The sequence below is a fragment of the Pyxicephalus adspersus genome, chromosome 5 (genome assembly GCF_032062135.1).
Source record: "Pyxicephalus adspersus chromosome 5, UCB_Pads_2.0, whole genome shotgun sequence".
NCBI classification, from domain to species: Eukaryota; Metazoa; Chordata; class Amphibia; order Anura; family Pyxicephalidae; genus Pyxicephalus; species Pyxicephalus adspersus.
This window is the reverse complement of record NC_092862.1, coordinates 107,891,765-107,905,396: the sequence shown is the minus strand read 5'-3', so window position 1 is coordinate 107,905,396 and position 13,632 is coordinate 107,891,765. Positions and strand designations below refer to the sequence as shown.

Sequence of the window (13,632 nt, the reverse complement as noted above, 5' to 3'; positions counted from 1 at the left end):
CCAATCCCATATACCCGGGTGATGACCCCACATGTCCCAGGTACCAATCCCATATACCCGGGTGATGACCCCACATGTCCCAGGTACCAATCCCAAATATCCAGGTGATGACCCCACATGTCCCAGGTGCCAATCCCATATACCCTGGTGATGACCCCACATGTCCTGGGTACCAGTCCCATATACCTGGGTAATGATCCCACATGTCTCGGGTACCAATCCCATATACCCGGGTATTGATCCCACATGTCTCAGGTACCAATCCCATATACCCTGGTGATGACCCAACACATCTTAGGTACCAATCCCATATACCCGGGTGATGACCCCACATGTCTCAGGTACCAGTCCCATATACCCTGGTGATGACCCTACATGTCCCAGGTACCAATCCCATATACCCGGGTGATGAAACTACATGTCTTGGGTACCAATCCTGCATATTCCAGGTATTGACCCAACCTGTCCCAGGTATCAATTCTGCAAATGGCCCTACTTGTCCCAGGTACTGAACCTGCGTGTCCCGAATACCGATCCTGTATGTTCTGGGCACAGACCCCACATGTCCTGGGGGCTGACGTCCCAGGCATTGATCCTTCATGTCCCGGATACAAAAACCCTAAATGACCCAGATACCAACCCTGCACTTCCCAAGTATTAATGTTCTAGATGTAGATCCTGTGTGTCCTGGGTACAAACCCTGCACTTCCCAGTTTCATATCTCTTATTTCTCAGATGACAATCCTGTATGTTCCTGGCACAGACTCTCTATGACCCAAGTAAAAATCCCCTATGTCCTGGGTGATAACCCTACATTATCCAGGTACCAGGTATTGACCCAACACATCCCTGGTTCTAATCCTACATGCCCAAGGTACCAATCTTGTATGTCCCATGTAATGACCTTGCATAACCCAGGTACCAACGCTGCATGTCTTAGGTATTGACATTTTATGTCCTGGGTACTGATCCTGTGTGTCCATAGTACAGATCCTGCACCTTTCAGTCACAGACCCTATATGCTCCAGGTGCTGATCCGCTATGCCTCAGGCACAGATTCTACCTGACCCAGGTAACAACCCTGTTTGTCCTGAGTACACACCCTACATGACCCAGGAACTGATCCCATATGTCCTGGGTGATGACCCTAAATCAACCTGGTACTGTCCCTGCACTTTCCAGATATTGACGGAACACATCCCTGGTTCTGATGCTGCATGTCATAGACACCGACCCTACATATCCCAGGTACCAATCCTGGAACAATCGCAAAAGAAGAAGACACAGCAAGAAGTGAGGCTAAAAGTTGTCTGTGGCCCCCTTGTTGGGATTGAAATCTTTAAACGTCAAACAACTTTATTAAAGCAACAGCAAGTTAAAATGTTGGATATAAAATGACAAAAAACTAAATTGAAACCATTAAGTAGAACCATGCCTAGATCTATCGACCCAAACGCTATAAGATAGACCAACTGAAGCACTGATCAGCCTCTGTCCATTCACAAATTCCGGTTTACTTTGGTTCAGACTCATATTTGGTTAGTTTGGTATATCCCCACCACTCCTTATAATATATTTTACCTACAGAAAATATTGTCTAATATAAATTCTTTATAGCCAAAGCAGGAGAGCCCAGACCCAAAATATAGCACAGCTAAACAGGTGTAAGGAGCTGAATTGGACAAACATTTAATTATTTTGGTCAGCAGCAGCCACAAATGACTGACAATCCAAAGTTGGGGACACACTTCACCTCTAAAGTCATGATCTGGATTAACCTCATTAGAGATTGAAATGTCATGGTTTCAGAGTGTGTTAAGGGAGAAAAGGCAACAATAGGGCTCAGCATTGCACTCTGGGAATCCAGGTTGTATATCAGGCAATGGGCCTGATTTATTAAAGCTCTCCATGTCTGGAGAGAATACACTTTCATCGGTAATGCTGAGTGATCCAGCAAACCTAGAATGGATTTCCTAAAAGTCATTTGCTATTTATTTTCATAAATCCATTCCAGGTTTGCTGGATCACCCAGCTTCACCGATGAAAGTCTATCTTCTCCAGCCTTGGAGAGCTTTAATAAATCAGGCCCAATGTTGGAAGCTGGTCACCTCTGCAGTAAACTGATACAGAAGATCCAGTTTTCTCCAGCAAACTTTATTTTCAAACATTTAAAATTTTTAGGGCAGTAATTCTCCACCAGGGTTCCATGAAACCCTAGGGTTTCTCCAGATTTGGCTTGGGGTTCATTGAGCTGTGGCTGATTGACCTCATATTTGATGATGTTTCATAGAAAAGGGGACAACACACTTGGCAGAACTATCAGGACACCAATCATCTTTTTAGCTTTCTGTAAAGGTGGCATTCCCACCACCATTGTAGGGGGCATTTTGTCACACTGATCCCCGATTGAATAATTTTGGCAGGGGTTCCCTGAGACCTATGTTTTATTGGAAGGTTTCCTCTGCAGGCTGATTTAGAGGTTCATGTGAATCAGTGATGAAGAGGTTTTAGCATGCAGCTTGGGTATTCCCCCCACTTGCTGCTATTAGGATCCATCTGAATTTTGTCTGGCTGTTTTGGCACAAATCAATGGAAAACATTTTAGTAGAAGCATGATCTAGTTATATGCCTGCATTGTCTCCAGCAAAACAACCAAAACTGATGGACAAAGAGCAGCACTGCAACCTCCAGAGTCAGCTAAAACTGTTCTTACATGGAGCAGATTAGGACTTTTGAGCTTTTCTCCTGCTTGTCTGGTAACATAAAAATGTCCCTCAGCCCTGAAGAAGAATATAATTTTTGTTTTACTGAGGGATGAGTCCCAGTACAGAAGCCACTGTCCAATACAAGGAGGGCTGGAGTATGGGGCGGACACACAAAATTACAGATCCTATATACAATAGTAAAAGACACATTGGACCTGATTTATTAAAGCTCTCCAAGACTGGAGAGGATACACTTTCATCAGTGAAGCTGGGTGATCCAGCAAACCTTCAACAGATTTCTTCTAAGCCATTTGCTAGCAAATGTTTTCAATCTTGGACCAGATCCACTCCAGATTTGCAGGATCACCCAGCTTCACTGATGAGAGTCTATCCTCTCCAGCCTTGGAGAGCTTTAATAAATCAGGCCCATTCTGTCCATGCTTGCATGGATCTACTTCTATGTTTAACATGGTCAGTACAGAAAAGGAAGCCTTTAAATCAAACACTAAGCAACAGTAGCATGTAGTAGGAATTATTTGCTAATATTCACATGGTGATCCAAATATGACGGGTTGATCTCTAGCACATTTACTTGCAAGTATAGAAGTCTTTACTGATTACTGGCAGGGCAAATATGGGCGATGACTGCTATCAAAACTCAAATTTGTGTGCCCAGCCTTCATGGCCTTTTGTAGTTTATATTTATCCTGTAATTATGATACATTTTTATTCTACCAGTATTTTATGGAATTGTTTTTTTTTTAACGGTATTGTGTTTTTATCTTTTCAGGCACATGTGTAAAGCTGAAGACTCCTCATGGCTTCTCATCTGAGAAGTATAGTGAGAACGTCCCAGTGTTACTTATTATTAGGTAACACTTCTAGATGTTTTTTTTTGGAGAAAAGATCCCTAAGTAATGATACTTCAAGAAAGTCTCACCGACGAGTGGTTGTGACAGGTATTGGAATAGTGTCCCCTCTTGGCGTTGGCACACAGTTGGCATGGGATCGACTTATACAAGGAGAATGTGGAGTAGTCGGTCTTCATGATGATAAATATAAAAAAATCCCTTGTAGGGTAGCTGCTCGTGTACCAAGAGGTGATGCAGAAGGGGATTTTAATGCAGAAAAATATGTTTCAAGGTCAGATATAAAGGCAATGTCATCTGCCACAATTATGGCTATAGCAGCTGCAGAGGAAGCAATAACCGATGCAAACTGGAGTCCAATCTCTGAAGCAGAACAAGAGTCCACTGGGGTGGCAATAGGCATGGGCATGGTACCCCTTGATGACATCACAGAGACCGCCATGTTGTTTCAAGCTAAAGGATATAACAAAGTCAGTCCCTTTTTTGTTCCAAGGATATTGATAAATATGGCTGCTGGGCACATCAGTATCAAACACAAATTTAAAGGACCAAATCATGCCGTATCAACCGCTTGCACTACAGGAGCACATTCAATCGGAGACTCCTTTAGATTTATCACCCACGGGGATGCTGATGTGATGGTTGCTGGTGGAACAGAGTCCTGCATCAGCCCATTGTCACTTGCTGGATTTGCAAGGGCTCGAGCACTCAGTATTAACTTTAATGAAACTCCTAACAAGGCTTGTCGACCATTTCATCCTGAAAGAGAAGGATTTGTCATGGGTGAGGGAGCAGCTGTGCTGGTGCTAGAAGAATATCAACATGCACTGGCAAGGAATGCAAAAATCTATGCTGAAGTATTGGGCTATGGACTGTCTGGCGATGCTTGTCACATCACTGCTCCTAGTTCAGAGGGTGATGGCGCATTCAGGTAAATATGAGAAATCAGCCACGCCTTAGTATTTAGTTTATTGAAGCTTGAAATTAGCAGCCCTTGATCTCCATTTTTTGCTGAAGTTAAAAACAACCAAACACAGCAGGGGACGAATATGCAGCTGATTTATTTGTAATGTTCTAATTTCATATTAGGAAAACACCTTTTTATATTCATGCATATAATTTTATTAAAAGCCATCTAAACCCAAATAAATGAGTGGAGCAGCCTGTAGGAATATGCTTTGTTTGAAAAGCCCCTTTCACACGGCTGCCTTATGGTAACATGCAGAAAAGTGCAACCCTGGGTAATACATGGCATTATATATGGAGTGCTGTGGTGCCAATCAGTTGCAGGTCCAGTTTTTATTGTTCTGGCAGTTTTATAAAGCACACTTTGATGCATAAAATACCAGGCACATGCAAGAGTCAAGGGGCCCTAGGGGGTTTACCTTGCTTGTTGTTGCCAGATGAACATAAATTTTGCTAGGACAAACAAAGGTTGAGTTATAAATATAAATTAAGTAGTTGATGATTTGGACACCTTATAATAAAATAGTATACAGCTATCCTATCAAAAGTGGGGAGAAGGAAAAAGTCTGCATTGCGGTGTATTAAAACCAACTGTTAAAGGATATCTGTAGCCCAAACTTTTCCTTTTTCCTCTCCTTTCCCCACCTCCCAGGAACCAGGTTTTTTTTTGGCTAAAGAGACTTTGTATGTGCCTATTGCCAATAAGATCTACCTATTGGTGATTTGATTTTTTTCAAATTAAATGTAATGCTAAACCTAAAACTGTATCCAGTGTTCTCTGCTGACCATTTTACTTGGGCACACCAGCCAGCACTTTTTAGTAACCACCAGCTATTTTTGGGTGGTTACTGAAGAGTTGGGTCACAATACAGGGTCTGCACCCTCTTACAATTTCTTCCCACCCATCTTTAAAACATTTCTGGGTTGAAAACTGACTGTATACATTCACTAACTCCATTGAATAGCACTAGATTTTAGAACGATGTAGGTGCAAGTTATTCCAGGCCACACTTTCTATTCCTATACCCAGTTCCCTGATATAATCACCAATCTAATTTAGTATTTGGCTGGAGTATGCCTACTAAACTCCTGATAGCCTACTATGAGGCTAGAAGAATGGAATGTACCCGGACACTGCCACATGTAAGCAAGTGGTGTCCAGCACACATTAGCATGTGACACAATGCACCTTAACAGGTGTATGTTAACACATAGAACTGAGCTGATATATATATATATATATATATATATATATATATATTTTTTTTTGTTGTTACCTGGCGATTTGTTCTTCATTCTCCCCTGTAGTCGTGGTGCAATCCATACTCTGTAGCTCTGTCTTGCATGTTCCCCACTGCATACAAATATTCTGCTGTTTCCATGGAAACAAACTTTCATTCACTTTTTTAAGTTTCTTCCATGGTGTTTTAATTGGCTCTGTTCCTTTTCATGTTTAATCGAGCTTTCCGTCTGAACCAAGGCAGAATACAAAATGCAGTTATCAAAAAGCAGCAATTTCTTGGAAAAGATTGTAATCTTTCACCCAGGAATAAATCTATAATGCTGAGAATAGTCCAGGAATGGAAGCTTTCAGGATAATGAAAACCTCTAGCATCTGTGGTTTTATTGAAAGGACAGCGACTTCTGAAACTCCTTGTTATGTGTTCCTTACTGTGGATTTTCTTTGACAGGTTTCATGTGTAGATCTGCAGAGATCGGTCTTTGATTGTTAGAATCATTATCCACAATTTACAAAGTTATAAATCTAATAATAGATGATGGGAATGGTCAAGCAATGAAGACCTGTTTGTCTATATAAGTCCTATTCAATTCATACCTAAAGGGTAAGTGTCCATGGTTATTGTTTTCTTATGCCGTTTTTATTTTGCTTGCAGTTCAAATGCATCTGACTAGGACATGCTGTGGTTAAAGAAATGCAACACAGCGTTATACGGGTCAAAGCAGTCTGCCTGCCATAAGCACTGTCCAATCAAAGTGATTTGGTTTTTAATGACCTTCCTTTTGAGGGACGGTCCAAGCATACATCAAATGCAGGAAAACAATGCCTATGGACACTTACCTCAAGGCCCCTTTTATATCAGTTGTGGAAAACCACCCAGGATCTACAAACTGCACTGCAAGTAACACATTTCCTTACAGGTGCAGCTTTGATGCTGTTCTTCTAAAAGCAACTGCATTGCCGAAAGTGACTTCCACTTTCTAGAACTGTGCCGCATTACACTCGCAACAACAGCTACATGCACTTGAATGGGAGTGGTTGGGACCAGTGGAGCCTGGAGGTTCACCGTGGGTCTGAAATGGCCCTAACAGAGGTAGACATAGCTTGCAATAATCCCTTAGGCAGAATGTTCACTTGTGCTCCATGAAAACTATGGCCCTGATTTAATAAAGCTCTCCAAGGCTGGAGAGGATACACTTTTACCAGTGAAGCTGAGTGATCCAGCAAACCTAGAATGGATTTTTTCAAAACCATTTGCTATTTTCTAGCAAATGTTTTCAATCCTGGACCAAAACCATTCCAGGTTTGCTGAATCACCCATCTTCACTGATGAAAGTGTATCCTCTCCAGCCTTGGAGAGCTTTAATAAATCAGACCCAATGTGTGAAAACATGTTTCCTTCCTAACATTTATTCACTCAGACGGCTACAGTTGTTATAATGGGGCTCCTTTAATCCTAAATAGCCCTAATGTCAAGTCCTAACCCTATTTGCAAGTACTCACCCCTTATTAAGTGGGCGCTCTTATTCATTGTAGGGTAAACAATTGCTGCTAGGGGTTAAAGTGGAACTAAACCAACACAACTCACCTATCCCTGTTCTATCACAAGGTGCTGCTGTCTTCCTTCCTTTTGTCTTCCTCCTTATAATCTCCAGCCATGTTGATTGGTCGTGCCAGGATGATGTAACTCCTTTCCATCTCAGGAGTTCATTCATTTCCTGCACATGCAAGGGAATTGCCACAATTTGACAGTTGGATGACGATCAAGCAGGCAGGAACAGTTAATGCAGAAAGGACTTTGCCTGTCCCTTTTTTTTTCAAAGTGGGACTTAAAGACGAACTAAACTCAAAAGTCCCCCAAAACAAAAACAAAACATATACCTTTAATCCTGCATAACAGTTAATCGGTTCCTAGGTCTCTTCCATTGGATCCCGCGTCGTCCGGGCATCCGTCTTTGAGCTGGTGCTCCGGGCATCGCCATCTTCTCCTCTTCTTCTGGGTTCTTCCTATGTCACCAGACACAGGCGCGAGTTCGGGTGACGTAGATGGGGAAAAACTTGCCGATCCCACTACGCATGCGTGGGATTGACAATTTTTTTCACTTTTGACGAAGGGGCTCCTTCTGTGCATGCCTGATATGCTCGGGGATGAAATAAATGCATATCATATGAGCATAAACATTTTGCATAGTAAAATCAATGTAAACATTTGGCAAATTACTTTAAACTAAAACCCCTATCCTTTGTTTTAGGTGCATGAAAGCAGCGATTGCAGATTCTGGGTTATATATCCAAGATATTTCCTACATCAATGCTCACGCCACCTCCACTCCTCTCGGGGATGCAGCTGAAAACAAAGCTATTAAAAGACTTTTTGGAGAACATGCATACTCATTAGCTGTGTCTGCGACCAAAGGTGCTACAGGTCATTTGCTGGGTGCGGCTGGTGCTATCGAAGCTTCTTTTACGGTTCTGTCTTGTTTTCATGGAGTTTTACCACCCACTCTGAACCTTGATAGGACAGAGCCCGAGTTCGACCTTAATTATATCCCTCTTAAAGCCCAACAATGGAAGCCTGGAAAGAGATTTGTAGCACTGAGTAATTCATTTGGTTTTGGTGGAACCAATGCCACACTTTGTTTTGGTAGTTTGTGAAACTTTTCTCGATTTTCTAACTAAACTTTAGAATTGAAATTGTTGGTACATTGTTTTTAAATGACATCTGGGGTTATCTAGAATAAAATGTGCTTTGCTGCTTTATTACGGTGTTGTTATATGCATGATACTTTTTGTGTTACAGACTCCAGTGAGTAATCTTGATCTTTACTGGACCAGATTTAATTACCTGCCTTACCAAGGCATCTTTGAAGGGTTATGCTGTCACAAATATCACATTGAAACAGAATCTGTTATGGGAAAGTGTAATTTCTAACTTTCTTTTGTAAATGTTTATAATGATAGAAATCATATCTCTACAACAGTAGGCAACAATACTAAAATGATCTCATTATTATTTGTGATCCCAGGAGAAAAGTTATTTTAAGATTTATGTAAAGTTTATTTAGGGCTAAGCTAAGATTTTAATCCCTTGCTTCTGAGGGATTTAACCACTTGCTTGCAGTCACCTGAAAAGCTGCACAGGGGACATTTATTAGCTCAATCGCACTACTTTATTTGCTAGAAAAAAACTTCTAGAGTTGCAATGTAGTGATAAATAAATACAATAAATGGTTCACTGTGAGGTTCCCTACACAAGTAGCATGAAGCAGAATCTTGCCAGTCACATGATTGGTGTATTGTCTAAATGTGCGGTATTGATCGCTATCACACGCTTCCTGCCATTTGTTCAGTTTAGTTATCAATTATTCCAGACCTATTAGCTTGAATTTTCGAGCATATTAACATTTGAGCTTATCACACATGTTACAATCATGCAGTTTTTTTTAGTGAAGAGCCCACCTGATTGATCACAGATTGGATGTTAAAGTAGGTTCCCCTATTACAGCCTGGGTTAATCTAAAGGAGAAAAGCAAATATTGTACAGTCAGAATTTAACAGGTATAGTAAACAGTAACAATGCAATAGTTTCCAGAATCATGTGTACAAATAATAAGGTTATACTGTGGTGGGTATTTAGAGGGTGGTTTGAATGTTTAATGTGAAAGCACTACCTAATATATGAGGGTGCCTTGGCATTTCTATTTGTGCAGTCTTTATATATGTGGTGTGAGATCTAAGACACGTTTACCTCTAACAGCCCGTCTTAAGAGAATTAAAGTAAAAATTAGTAATGTTGCTATTATTCTCCTTACTGTACTTGCTGAATGATCTGATAAGAGAAAGCAAAGCCCTGTCTCTACCAAGATAGCTGCCTCAACACAGAGACATTGTGCAGAACATGGTATGGTAAGTCAGTAATAAGGAAAAATATAATTTGCTGGTACAACACATATATCAACTGCTGGTACTATTGACTAATACTTTGCAACCTATCTACTCTTTTTTGGGCACAGCTTCAAGTGTTCAGATCCTTTATAGTGCTCCAACTATTATTATTAACTTGCATTTATTAAGTGCCGACGTATTATGCAGCGCTTTACAAAGTCTATAGTCATGTCACTATCTGCCCCTCAAAGGGGCTCACAATCTAATATCCCTACCATACTCCTTTTGTCCGCAGCATTCCTGCGGACGTGCACAGCATGGTCCGGGGGCCCTGCTGTAGGAGGCGCGCTCGCTACTATGCATGCCTCTTGTACCCCCCAGGGGCAGTTGGCTGCCTCGCTTTTGGGGGAAACCTGGTTAGTTTGAATTTCCTGTGGCCTATTCGGCCGCAGGGTATTGGTGTATCAATGAATTCTATCCAATAGCACCAGGTGGCGCAATGTGATTGGGTAGTCTGCCCATTTAATGAAGCCCTGTCATTAGCACCCTTGCCCTTGTGTTTGACCTTGGTCTGTATATGGACTACGCAATAAAGGTTGTTGAAGGGATTACTGGAGTTGGGTGTGATTTGTGCGCCCAGGCGCATTACAGTATAATGGGCCACTCACACCACCCAGCCCCAATGGAAGAGATCCAGCGGGGCCTACAGGAGCTTGCATTAAAAGCTCCCACCGGTCATGCCACTAAGGTTCGCGAGCGCCTTCTGGAGATAGCAGGGAAATTATGGGCACTCCCAGAGCAAGACCAGGGGCCGAACTTATCCAGTTACGTAGGGCCAGTGGAACCCCCAATCCCATTACCTGATAAGTTTTTAGGGAACAGACAGGACCTCCCAAACTCCCTGGACTCCTGTCCCCTATATTTTCAACTTCATCCAATTGCCACTGGGACAACTCACCAAAGTCATTTCTCTCCTAAGGGGTAAACCCCTGACCATGCTTTTTGCTCAGTTGATGCGTTCTTTTCCGCCATAGGTGTGAGATTTGATGACCCGGACCTGACTCGAACTGCGGAGATGAACTTGGAATACCTAACGCAGGGGAGAAGCCCCGGGGAAGAGTATGCGGCCAAGTTCCAGCGATGGGCCACTATTACTCGTTGGGGAGATGCTGCTCTCCTACATCGCTTCCGTCAAGGCCTCAGCGATCAAGTCAAGGAGGTGCTGTTGGGTCTCCCCTCTCTGACCACCCTGGATCTTGTGGTACAGCAGTCTATCTGTGTTGATCAGCGAATCTGGGAATGCCCCCTGGACAAGCTAACGCACGGGTCCGGGGGTCGTTCACTCCTTCAGTCAAGGTCTTTACCTCTGATGATGCCGGTTAGTTCTCCACCACGAGTAAGGCCTCCATCTTTATTTCCTGATCCTGAGGAACCCATAGAGATTGGTTCGTCCAAGCTCGCCCCCACAGAGTGCAGTCGTCGCCTTCAAGGGGGGCTCTGCCTTTATTGCGGTGACCCTGGTCATAGGGCAAGACCTTCCCTCGGAAAAAAGCTGGAAGACATCAGCTTATTGGGGGTGCCGAGGGCAGCACCTCAGAACCCCTAGCTCAGGCTCAACGCTGCCTCCTTTTTCCAGCTACTGTTTCCTGGGGCGGAAAGACCTGCCAGGTCCTGGCCTTCTTTGATTCTGAAGCAGATGGTAACCTCCTAGACCAGGATCTGGCCTCTGACCTGGGAATACCTGTCACGCCTCTCGGTCCTGACCTGGCCGCCATCAATGGCACCCCTCTTCAGAAGGGACTTACACCTTCCGTTACCCCAGAAGTATGCTTAACAGTGGGGGCCTCCCATCAGGATATGATCCGCCTGATTGTAAAGGGGTTAAAACCCCTTTAGGATTAGGCCTCCCTTGGTTAAAATTTCATAACCCTATCATTGACTGGGAATCCGGTCAGATTGTGCAGTGGTGGAGAAAATGTCAGGCTAACTGCCTCACACAAGTAGTGCCAGTACGGTCCCTCGAGGTGGCAGAGAAGTTGCCCGAGTCTTACCGAGAGTATTCTGACGTCTTCTGCCCTCGGGCAGCTGACAAACTCTCACCTCACCATCCCTATGACTGCCCCATTGAATTACTTCAGGGATACCATGCCCCCCAGAAGTCACTTGTTTAATTTGACCGGGCCACAATTAAAGGCCCAGAAAAAGTTAGAGAATCTAGGGAAAGGTTTCATCTGTCCATCCCCTTCCCCTGCAGGAGCTGGGTTCTTCTTTGTGGAGAAGAAGGATGGCAGGCTAAGGCCCTGCATTGATTATAGGGGCCTAAATAAAATCACTGTGAAGAATTGTTACCCTTTTCCCATATTGGAAGACCTCTTTTCTCAGGTTAACAGGGTTCGAATCTTCACTAAGCTTGATCCGAAAGGGGCCTACAATCTCATTAGAATTCTGAAGGGCGATGAATGGAAGACCGCCTTTAACCCCCCTAGCGGTATTCCCGAGTGTGACTCGGGGTGGAAAAAATTGCAAAAAGCGGTAATACCGAGTCACACTCGGGGTACCTTTGAGGGTCCCTCTTACCTTATCCCCGCGCTCCAGCGGCGATCTCAGGATCCCGCTGTGATGGCGGGGCGCTTCTCCATCGGGGGGCGTGGCCGGACAGGAAATTTAAAAGCAGATTACGGAGTAATCTGCTTTTAAATACCGCCCGGGTCCCCACCACCCCGATGCACGCATCTGCAGTTAGATGCGATGCACCATGCAGGATTTCTGCTTGGTGCATCGCATCTAACTGCAGATGCGATCACCAATAGTAAATCCAGAGGGTGATGCCAGCGGAGATTTCCCGCTGGCAGCAGCTCCTGGATCTACTGCCTGCTCCCATCACCCGGAGGCTGATCTCCGGGTGATGCGAGCAGGAGAGTGAGCAGCAGGGACATCATCCTCTACTCCCGGAGGCTGATCTCACCCTCTGGGAGTAGGGGATGATGTCCCCGCTGCTCACTCTCCTGCTTGCATCACCCGGAGATCAGCCTCCGGGAGATGCGAGCAGGGGAATGAAGTAGGGCGGGGACATCCCCACCGCATCACCCGGCAAGATGTGTGACATCTTCCGGATGATGCGGTGGAGTGATGGATTCTGGGGGCGGGAAATTTAAAAGCAGATTACTATGTAATCTGCTTTTAAATTTTTTTTTAAAGTAAAAACACATAAAAACATATAATAAAAGTATAAATACACATTGTAGTGCACCAAGCATCATTGCCCAGTGCCCTGTTTTACATTTTGCACGCTATTAGCCCTGACCTTGATCTAACCTTTTAATGACTTTTTAATCACTTCCTGAATTGAAGTAAATTTTTTTTTCTAAAATCTGCATATAATTTATATTATTATTTATCAATAATATTGCACCCTTGTTTGGAAAATTTCAGAAGGAAATTTTTGATTAAAATTTTTTTTTGGATAAATTACATTGTTTTGGGCTAATATTTCATTATTTTTTATAATAATGATTTATAATTATGTATTATTTTATAAATTATGATTCTAATATAATAAATAAATATAATAATTATACCCGGGAGTTAATCCTAAGAATTACAGGCCCACAATATAAACAAAAATTTCTACGCAAAAAAAATAGGATCACTTTTTGCATCAAAAAATGACAGAATTAGAACGCTAGGGGGGTTAACACGGGGGATGGGCATTTTGAATACCTGGTAATGCCCTTTGGTCTATTGTAACGCCCTGGCGGTCTTCCAGGAGTTGGTAAATAATGTGTTCGGAAATTTATGAGGGACTTTGTTATAGTTTACCTGGATGACATTTTGATCTATTCACCTGATCTTCTTCCCCACAGAACCCAGGTGCGCCAGGTCTCCAGAAATTCCGGGAGAACTGCCTCTATGCTAAGCTGGAGAAGTGCGCCTTCGAGGTACGTGAGGTTGCTTTTTTGGGTTATAT

The 13,632-nt window shown here is 43.2% G+C and overlaps 1 protein-coding gene across 5 annotated transcripts in view; it reads left to right on the top strand.

The window, feature by feature from the left end:
• The window catches only part of OXSM (3-oxoacyl-ACP synthase, mitochondrial), a 98,827-nt gene that overhangs the window by 640 nt on the left and 84,555 nt on the right, over nucleotides 1-13,632 (top strand). For 3 of the 5 annotated variants that reach the window (XR_011920924.1, XM_072412399.1, XM_072412400.1), the window contains exons 2-3: nucleotides 3,496-4,505; nucleotides 13,529-13,603. Coding sequence is in view for 4 of the 5 variants with exons in the window: in XM_072412399.1 (XP_072268500.1) it covers nucleotides 3,523-4,505; nucleotides 13,529-13,603 (1,058 nt within the window). In the remaining variant the exon portion in view is untranslated. Of the gene's footprint in view, nucleotides 1-3,495; nucleotides 4,506-8,032; nucleotides 8,541-13,528; nucleotides 13,604-13,632 lie in introns of those variants that run through there. The other 2 variants (XM_072412398.1, XM_072412397.1) reach the window with 1 other exon arrangement.